This window comes from Saccostrea cucullata, unplaced genomic scaffold, assembly GCF_032062105.1.
Source record: "Saccostrea cucullata isolate Sc308-1 unplaced genomic scaffold, CSIRO_AGI_Scuc_v1 ctg18081, whole genome shotgun sequence".
NCBI classification, from domain to species: Eukaryota; Metazoa; Mollusca; class Bivalvia; order Ostreida; family Ostreidae; genus Saccostrea; species Saccostrea cuccullata.
Window position 1 is genome coordinate 1 of NW_026925787.1, and position 10,446 is coordinate 10,446.

General features: G+C 35.4%; 1 protein-coding gene across 1 annotated transcript; it reads right to left on the reverse strand.

Moving 5' to 3' along the window:
* Nucleotides 1–7,260: 7,260 nt before the first annotated feature.
* LOC134269810 (uncharacterized) lies at nucleotides 7,261–10,356 on the reverse strand. Its single transcript, XM_062752015.1, has 2 exons — nucleotides 10,272–10,356; nucleotides 7,261–8,223 (listed from the first exon to the last, which is right to left on the reverse strand). Exons 1-2 carry the CDS (start codon nucleotides 10,354–10,356, stop codon nucleotides 7,622–7,624), a joined length of 687 nt encoding a protein of 228 aa, XP_062607999.1. The 3' UTR covers nucleotides 7,261–7,621.
* Nucleotides 10,357–10,446: the final 90 nt, after the last annotated feature.

Sequence of the window (10,446 nt, forward strand, 5' to 3'; positions counted from 1 at the left end):
TCTGGCGTCATATCCTTTTCCCAATTTTTTTCCAACACTGTCATAAACAAAATTTTGTGCCTGTATAATCTATTCATATGGATGTTACTCGACATATAGGCATAAAACGCAATTTGTTGACCTGAATAAAAGAAGGAAAAAATATCCAGAGTTAATGTTCATTCTACTATTACCTATTGAACTTCGGTATTCGCCGTTATTTCGAATACTAAGAATTACTAGAAGTGATTTTGTAGTTCCAACCTTCCTTAAGGTATTCAATGTATAACGACCATATTTTGTAACTAATAAATGAAAAGTCCAGTAATTTAAATCGTGGAAGTATTTTGAAGGTGTTACCAAATAAAAATGCTACACCAGAGGAATTTACAAAATTTTGATTATTGTCCAATTGTTCCTCGAATTTTACACTGAAGTCTATGGGCGGCGCATATTTTTAAAAGATAATTTAAAAAGTAGTTTGAATTTCAAATAAATCTCTTGATGAAAATAAACTCCCTCTTTATTAAACTATGAAATAAAATGAACAATTAACCACAGATATTATGAAATATTTAAAAAAAACTTATTTTCATCAAGGGCAGATAACTCTTAAAAAACTCCTAAAATGCAAAATGACCAGCGTCTTACATGTTATCAGTCGTGCGAATTTGGTGTATTTCACTTTTACCGTTATGTAGCAATGCAATTTTAACTAGTTTAAATTTGTTCAAAATCGATCAAAATCCATTCATTATTGTTATGGGTCAGAATAACCCTAAATGCCAGCAAAGATCAATAACACAATTTAAACTTAACAATAATTAATTCACAGTAATATATAATAAGTATATGAAACATAAGGTACAAACTTAGCAAGAATCTAAAAATACGTACATCAGAGTGTTCGTTGCTGCACACAATGTCCCAGTGAAAATATATATCCCAGTTATATCTCAATAGTGCTTATACGACAAAGTATAGTATCTCTATGCATCGAATTGACAGGGTATTTATACAGTAATATAAATCTAGAATATTCTAGAAATTGTTAAAACATGATATTACTGGAACAATCTGGACATACACAAAATTTAAGAATGTTCTAGATGAAATGACCGAACATGTTGACCACTCTGGAATGTTCAAGAAACTGAATGTTACTAATTATATATATAATGAAACAATTCACATATCACAACACCCCCCCCCCCTTAAAAATTTTGAATGTCAATGTCAATGAAAAACTTAAATTGTAAAAGATGTACATTAATACAAAATCTAGTATGTTTACGATACTCTTGACAAGGCGTCTGCAATAACATTGTCTTTGCCTTTGATATGCTTAATTGTTATGTTGTATTCTTGTAACAACAAACTCCATCTAGTCAGTCTTTGATTCTTGTTTGACAATTTATGCAAAAATGTCAGGGGGTTGTGATCCGTATATACAAGAATTGGATGCAAAGTAACATTCAGATAAACATCAAAATGCTGTAAGGCTAACAACAAAGCAAGGCATTCCTTTTCAATGGTGGAATACTTTTGTTGACATTTTGTAAGTTTCTTTGAAAAATAAGAAACAACTCTATCTACCTTATCACTATGTTCTTGAAACAAAGCTGCCCCGATTCCAACATCACTAGCATCAACAGTAAGCTTAAATTGCTTAGAAAAATCTGGAGTTGACAGTACTGGGTTGCTCATAAGGACAGATTTGATTTTATGAAAGGATTTTTCACAGTCCTTTGTCCATTTAAAGTTAACCCTCTTTTGTAAAAAATTTGTAAGTGGACTAACAACTGAGGAAAAATTTGGACAAAATTTTCTGTAAAACCCAGCCATGCCCAAAAACCTAATTAATTCTTTCTTGTTTGTAGGAATCGGGAACTTTGCAATAGCTTCCACTTTAGCCATAATGGGTGTAAGATAACCTTGACCTACTTTATGACCTAAATACTCTACATAAGCATGACAAATCTCTTCTCAAGATTCACAGTTAAGTTTGCTTTAGCTAAAATGTCAAATAAAGCACGCATGATTCGGAGATGTTCGTCCCATGTGTTGCTGTATATGACGACATCATCAATGTAGGCCTCGCATCCCCCAAGGTCTTGGAGAAGGGAGTGAATCATCCTTTGGAATGTAGCCGGTGCGTTTTTCATGCCGAAAGGCATTACTTTATACTGGTAAAGTCCATCTGGTGTAGCAAAAGCAGATATTTCTTTTGCTCTTTCTGTTAACGGTACTTGCCAGTAGCCTTTCAACAGGTCAAATTTACTGACAAATTTCGCGTTTCCAATGTTGTCAATGCAGTCATCGATTCTAGGTATTGGATATGAATCAGTTTTGGTAACAGAATTCACCTTTCTAAAGTCTGTACATAATCGGTACGAACCGTCCTGTTTTGGTACAAGAATACACGGTGAGCTCCAATCACTTCTACTAGGTTCAACAATGTCATTGTCCAACATGTACTGCACTTCCCTTCTTAGGTACTGCAATTTTATTGGATTCAGACGGTACGGATGTTGTTTGATAGGCAGAACGTCACTCACTATGACATCATGACAAGCTGCATTAGTTTTCTTTGGAACATCCGAAAAGATCTGATGATACTCATTCATCAAGTTTTTAACTTGTTCTTTTTGGTGAATGTTCAAATGTCCAAGTATGGCATCAAAATCAGCCAAAATTTCTGAGTTTTTCAAGCGGACAGCTCTGATTACAATCTTTCTCATTCATTTTCTACACTCGTATCACTTTCAAGACAATTTTGAACAATCTTAGTATTGGCTAAAGTGGAAACTGGTTTTACAGAATTTCGGTCACACCTTTCAAAATACTCTTTTAACATGTTAATGTGACAAACCCGTTTCTCTTTACGTCGACCTGGTATCTTAACTACATAGTTTACATCACTGATCTTGCTTTCAATTTCATAAGGGCCATAAAATCTGGCCTGTAAAGGATGACCAGGAATAGGTAAAAATACAAGAACCTTATCACCTGGCTTAAACACCCTATTTCTGGCATCTTTGTCATACCACATTTTCATTTTCATCTGAGAATTCTTCAAATTTTCTTGTGCTAATTTACAAGCATTGTAAAGTTTTTCTTTGAAATCAGACACATAATCTAAAAGATTAAGATCACTAGTCTCAGTCAGCCACTTTTCCTTCAACAATTTCAAAGGACCTCTAACTGTATGACCGAACACCAATTCAAAAGGACTAAACCCAAGAGACTCCTGGACTGCCTCTCGTGCAGCAAATAATACAAGATGAACCCCTTCATCCCAGTCTTCTCATACTGGTAACAATAGGTCTTCAGCATTGTTTTTAGGGTTTGATGAAAACGTTCTAGCGCCCCCTGGGACTCAGGATGATATGCAGTTGATCTATACTGTCTAATACACCAACTCATGCATGACTTGCTGGAACAACCCCGACATAAAATTTGAGCCTTGATCCGACTGAATTGCCTTGGGTGCTCCTACAAAACTGAAAAACTTGGTTAGGGCCTTAACTATGCTCTTTGCCTTTATATTCCTAAGAGGTATGGCTTTAGGAAATCGAGTGGATGTACACATAATGGTAAGTAAATATTGGTTCCCATATCTAGTCCTAGGCAAAGGTCCTACACAATCCACCAACACTCGACTAAACGGTTCTTCAAAAGCTGGAATTGGTTGGAGAGGAGCAGATGGTATCTTCTGATTTGGTTTACCTACCATCTGACAGACATGGTATGACTTGCAAAACTTCGAAACATCCTTTCTTAACTTAGGCCAATAAAAATGACTCAAAATCCTATTATAAGTCTTATTGATACCTAAATGACCAGCCATAGGTGTATCGTGAGCTAAACTCATGACATCTCGACGATAAGCAGCTGGGACCACTATCTGGTGAACAACACGCCACACTTCATCTGAGGAAGGTCAGGTGGTCGCCATTTTCGCATAAGGATGCCATCTTTCATATAGAAGCATTCTCCAACTTTAGTAGCCTCTTCTGGTGGAAGTGCCCTCTTACTAAGATGAATGATATCTGGGTCTTTATGTTGTTCAGAGAGTAAACGTTCTCGGCTGAGGATGTCCTTGCCTTGGCTAACTAGTGGATGCAACTCATCATCCTCACCACCAAATTTTGGTAAAAGTTCTTTCTTCTCTTGCTTCTTGATATGGTGTGGTTCCATGCTTGTTTGAGTGCCATCAAGGTCAGATAAGAAAGTGTCATTCAAATCAATATCAACAGAGGAATTCGTCTCGTCAAAGACTTGAGTATGGTCTGCCTCCATTTCTCGTCTTCTGGCCATCGCTCTAGTAACAGCACAGGCTGGATAAATGTCATCATCTTCATCATCGCACATGACATTGGAAGTGATTTTCTCACAAACTATAGGATCAGGTACAACCTTCCCACCAGCTAAATCGCTGCCTAACAACAAAGAAATGCCTGGAACGGGAAGAATAGGTCGAACACCTGCAGAAACAGGTCCAGTAACTAAATCTGACTTCAAACTAATTCATGCAGGGGAACATCAATGACGCCTAGCTCCACACCCTGTAATAAAACTGACCCACCAGTAGAAGTCTGCTCAGACAAAGGAAGCACGCCCTCTAGCAATAACGTCTGTGCAGCACCAGTATCTCTCAAATCTGGACAGGTCTTATTTCGCTAGAGTCACCGAGTGAAACCAATCCCTGAGACATAAAGGGCTTAGAATCCTCCATAGAATCAATAGAACTGGACTGTGAACCCTGGACATCAGGAGTGTCAGAACAAATCGAAACTAGGGCTTCTCTATCACCTCTAACTGCCGCACAAGCGTGTGGTTGAGTTTTATCAAAATCATTTTTTCTCTTAAGTTTAAAGCATTCACTGATCAGATGACCCTTTTTTCTTACAATAACTACAAGTAGGAAGCGACCCTATTTCAGACGATCCTTCAACACGTCCTGGACCGGACTTAAAACCACCTTGTGATGGAGACTGGAAACTTGTGGAAGACTGAGACCCTGAACCACTCTTTTTATATGTGTCTGAATTGGTAGAATTACTGCTAGTCTGAGATCTTGATACAAAATTCTTTTTATGAGACAGAGCATAAGTATCAGATATGACTGCTGCCTCTTCAAGAGTTTTCACATTCTTATCTTCTAAATGTGTTTTCAAATCTTGAGAAACACATTCCTTAAACTCTTCTACCAGGATGACTTGGCGCAAATTACAAAAGTTTTATCAAGTTTCTTACATCTAAACCAGTGATCGAATAAATCTTCTTTCTCTCGTGAAAATTCAACAAATGTTTGATTATCAAACTTCCTATACTTTCTGAATTTTTGTCTATATGCTTCAGGTACTAATTCATATGCTTTTAATATTGCTGCTTTGACCTTCTCATAGTCTGAACTTTCAGCTACCCCTAGTGCTGAGTATACCTCAGCTGCTTTGCCAACCAGTACACTTTGTAACATTGTTGACCAAACGTGTTGTGGCCATTTAAGATTCTCTTTTTTCGAATTGGGGAAAATATTTGTCTACAGATTTTTCTTGAAATTTCGGAACTAACCTAATATATTTTGCTGCGTCAAATAAATTCTTGACAAATGACGGTTCTGGTTGGTGCTGTAGTCTTAATTTCTCTAACTCAAAGTGCTCTTGTCTTTCTAATTTGTCTAATTCAAATTTTCGTTCACGCTCTCGTTCTTCTCTTTCTAATTTTTCTCTTTCAGATCGCATTTTCTCTAACTCTAATTGAAACTGATATTCTGCCATTTTATAAGAGCCTAACTCTGATTTAACTGTATATTCTGGAAGATCGTATTTTTCAAAGACGTTTTCTTCTACTAGTTTATTTGTTTGCAACCTTAATTCTAATGTCTTGCTTTCTCTGAGAGGATTTAACATCTAATCCAAAATGCAAACCTAATGCGATCAAGTCATCCTTTTTTAACGTATCAAAAACCTGAACACTTGGTGAACTAAGAAAGTCTGTGACCGAAAACACCATGTTGATTTCTGCTGGCTTATAATTAAATTTAACGGTTCAATAAACAGAATTCTGACAATAAACTGCAAAAGTGCAAGAAATTCTTTATCCTGGACGAGCCCCCAATTCTGTTATGGGTCAGAATAACCCTAAATGCCAGCAAAGATCAATAACACAATTTAAACTTAACAATAATTTATTTACAGTAATATATAATAAGTATATGAAACATAAAGTACAAACTTAGCAAGAATCTAAAAATACATACATCAGAGTGTCCGTTGCTGCACACAATGTCCCAGTGAAAATATATATCCCAGTTATTTTTAGACAGCAAAGCACCCCTTACAAACCATTGTTCTTTACCATTGGAAGACCAATAACAATAATTTCTACAAATTGATACTTAATATCCTAATGACCTTATTGACCTAACCTAATTAAGATATTACAAATAATTAATGTTTGGCGTACTTGTCATGGCCATTTATTCACAATTTTTTCAACAAAACAACAAAATATGCGCCGATCTTCAAATCGATATGGCAGCATATACACAAACAACTCAAAGCAGTAGAAACACCACCTTGACCGAAGGGACCTGGAAAAAACAGTGCCCCATGGAGGTGGCATTCTCTGCAAAATTCTGCCATTAATATAGTTTTTATACCATCACTACACAAAATTCTTTAAAGTCACTGGCGCATAAATTCTCTGTTCTATCTCGAGTCTTTGTTGATATGCATACGAACAATCATCTTATGGTCCATGACGCTGAAAATATAAATTTAAAACAGCAGCAGAAATTTTGTTCTACAAACATCAAAAACATTAAAATACCACTGAAGAGTAATAAGCTCATCAATTTATATACAATATTTTCACATCAATTAATTCTATAAAAATTCTTCTAGGGCCAAGCATTTCTGCAGAAGTTATAACTTGGAGAGGGTGGGAGGGTTCTTCAGTTAAAATTTTTGGTACCAGCAGCTTTGTTGTTCAACAGGAAAAGGAAGTTTACCTTGCGCATGCCCAGTTGTATAAATGTGACAAGTAAGAGTTGTCTATCTTTCTATAGTCAATAATTATGTGCTCAAAATAACCTAGTTTATCCAGAGGAGATAAACTTTATTATTTTTAGACAGCAAAGCACCCCTTACAAACCATTGTTCTTTACCATTGGAAGACCAATAACAATAATTTCTACAAATTGATACTTAATATCCTAATGACCTTATTGACCTAACCTAATTAAGATATTGCAAATAATTAATGTTTGGCGTACTTGTCATGGCCATTTATTCACAATTTTTTCAACAAAACAACAAAATATGCGCCGATCTTCAAATCGATATGGCAGCATATACACAAACAACTCAAAGCAGTAGAAACACCACCTTGACCCAAGGGACCTGGAAAAAAAACAGTGCCCCATGGAGGTGGCATTCTCTGCAAAATTCTGCCAAATGAACCACAAAACATATTTTTTGTGGGTCATCCGCCAACAAATCTAGGCGGTCAATTTTGCATTCATCAATACAAATACATGTACATATTTATCAATTTAACACTCAACCAGTAGTTGTATACAATTCAATTTTCAAATATGCAACTTCACAACTTCAAGGATTGGCCATGACAAGACTTAACAAGTACATGTGGGAGTAGTAGGATAAAATCTGTCAGTGGTTGACAAAAACAACCCCAGAGCATTTCTTAAAGAATTCACAAACAAGTCATTACCCAAGTCTGACAAGTGTACACCATCTTTGCGAAAAAGGGCTACATGTCTTTTTAAAATATCAGGATATTTAATGGAGGCCCCACACATTTTCTTAACAACAAAAGTAGCAAGTGCAGAATTGATTCTTCTCCAATTTTCTCCATCATTGTTAGAAAGACATAAGGTCCAATTACTTCGTGGTAAAATATGAGACCAAACAATAACTGTCTTTGGCATTAATTGTGAAATATTTACAATGGTAGATTTCATGTACATTTGTAAACCCTTCAAGGTATTATGCGGATTACCAATATCATTGCCACCACAGTGTATTACTAGGATTGTTGGTGGGTTATTATCTTTTAATTTCTTTTGGATAGTTGGATAAAGCTGTGACCAAACCATACCCCTTATTCCATGCCAAATTAACCTATGTGATTCAAATCCCAGGTTGTTAAGCATTCTCTGTTGAGCATATTTTTGAGCCCAAAATATCAAAGATGAACCAATGATCCATATGCAATCTGAAACGATTTTGAACAAAATAAATTTGCATCTAACTTATTAAGGGGATGAAGGATGTATGGTCACGTGACTCAGTTGATTTACGTCATAATCTCTGATAAAATATGTACAAAACGAGATTGAAACCACAGTACTTGTATAATTTTTTTGACTGTTTGTTTGCGTTCACCATCTAGTATAAAAAATACTGAAAACATTCAAAATTTCTTGCAATATTATCAAATTACGGAATAGATTAATCCACTCTGCCGTTTCCCTACTCTGCGCGTCCAGTGCGTCTTTGACGTCATAGTGGATCTCTTAGTTCAGTAAGATCATACACGGTAAAAACGGGTAGTGTAAAATCATAAAAACGGGCCATAATATGTACATGGTAGGGTATTTTGTAAATTTCAGAACGCAAAAAATATTTTTACATGGTTGTTGATGGAAAAGTTCTGTGGGTTTGTCTTATTTCGCTTATTTCAGGAATGTGTGACGTCATAGTTGGGTTTTCCCGTACTCGAGAAATGTAAACATGACACGTTTTTCTCATGATCATGACTCGTTTAACTTTGCCCCGTGCAATATTGAGCTCAGCTTCACCAATCGATATTTTTACAGTTAATCAATACAATGACGACCTTGAACTTCGACGTAAATTTTCAAATATTGAATGATAGGATTTTTTGCAAATTAATTTTCTTATGGTTTAAGTTGTCCTAAAAAAGTCGTAAATTTCCGTCTCCAGATGTAGTGTTACAAAAGAATCTTGCTTTTTCGAATTTTTAACCCTATTCATACTCTAAAATATTTTAAAAGACACATTTCCGCTGGTATATTTTTTATCTATGGTGAAAAATTTCAATTATCGACCGAGTAATGGACCCAGAAACACGGAGAAGAAAAACTCCGCTCAGACACTGTGGGGTATGGTATTTGTCACTCAATATCTCAGAAATAAGTCTAGAAACCTATTGATATGTCTGCTTTATAGTATGTAGGACATACTAAATAAGATATATACAAAATATGAAAAAAATTAAATGACAGGTATTTTTTCAGCTAAAGGTCCTTCATCCCCTTAAACAATTGGCCTTATATATGACTTGTAGGCAGCAGAACTCCATCTGCCAATGGTTTTGATTTCAGCTTCACTCATACCATTTAAATACAGATGTGTGGCCCCACCAATTCTAAAAGAATGAGATTTAAAAACCGATGTGTTTATATTCAAAAATGATAAACATTTATTGAGCATTGTAGAAAACTGATACTGAGTCAAAGGCTTGGAGTTGAAATGCACAAAAAATTTTGTAGTTGAAATTGTCTGACGCATTGCAAGAAATTTCTGCAGTATTGTAAACAAAATTAATGACTGGGCATGCTTTGGAACTTTAACTGCTGAACCCCTGTGCATTTGATCAGTCTTAGAACTTTTAATCAGTAGACTAACATGGTCTTGTAATAACTGAACACTATCAGATTGAAGGTCTACTACTTCACTGACTCTAAGCAATGCAAAAAATGCTACTGAATAGGCACATTGAAATAATGTTGCCTCGTATAAAGAATGTGCAACATATGGCAAGGTATTTATGATACGACCTAATAAGTGCAAGGTAATAGGCCTTCTAATATAATTATATACATGTCATATATAATTATATACATGTACCTTGATTTGAAAAAAAAACATTTTGATAGTTTTGTTTCGTTTCGTTTCGGCAGGTTTCGTTTTGATTTCGTTTCGTTTCGTCTTGATTTCGTTTCGTTTCGTGTCTGTAGATTTCGTTTCGTTTCGGCAGATTTCGTTTCGTTTCGTTTCTATTTCGTTTCGCACTTTACAGGTACCCTAAGTAGACATCTCGAATTAAAGTTTTTTATCTGTCTGTTTTAGAGATAACAAGTTTAGTTACTCGTATATATATTTTCAAAATGACTATTTTAAAAAATCGACAAAAGCTACAACAGTTTATAAAATCAAACAAAATTAAATACTAATAGGTTTAAATTATAAACAGTAAAAAGAGGTTTATTTATAAGACCCTAATTTTAATATATGTACCAACTGGCTGACATCCTCTTCCTTTGTCCACAGAGACTGCAAATTGTGTCTTCCATCTTTTTCCTGTTCCATGAGTAGTTACCATCAGCAACGCCGACGAAAGGGAAGAGTAGCAACAACGATTTTAGCATGTTTATGGATAGCTTTAAATAAGTGCACAGAAATCAAGTGTTGT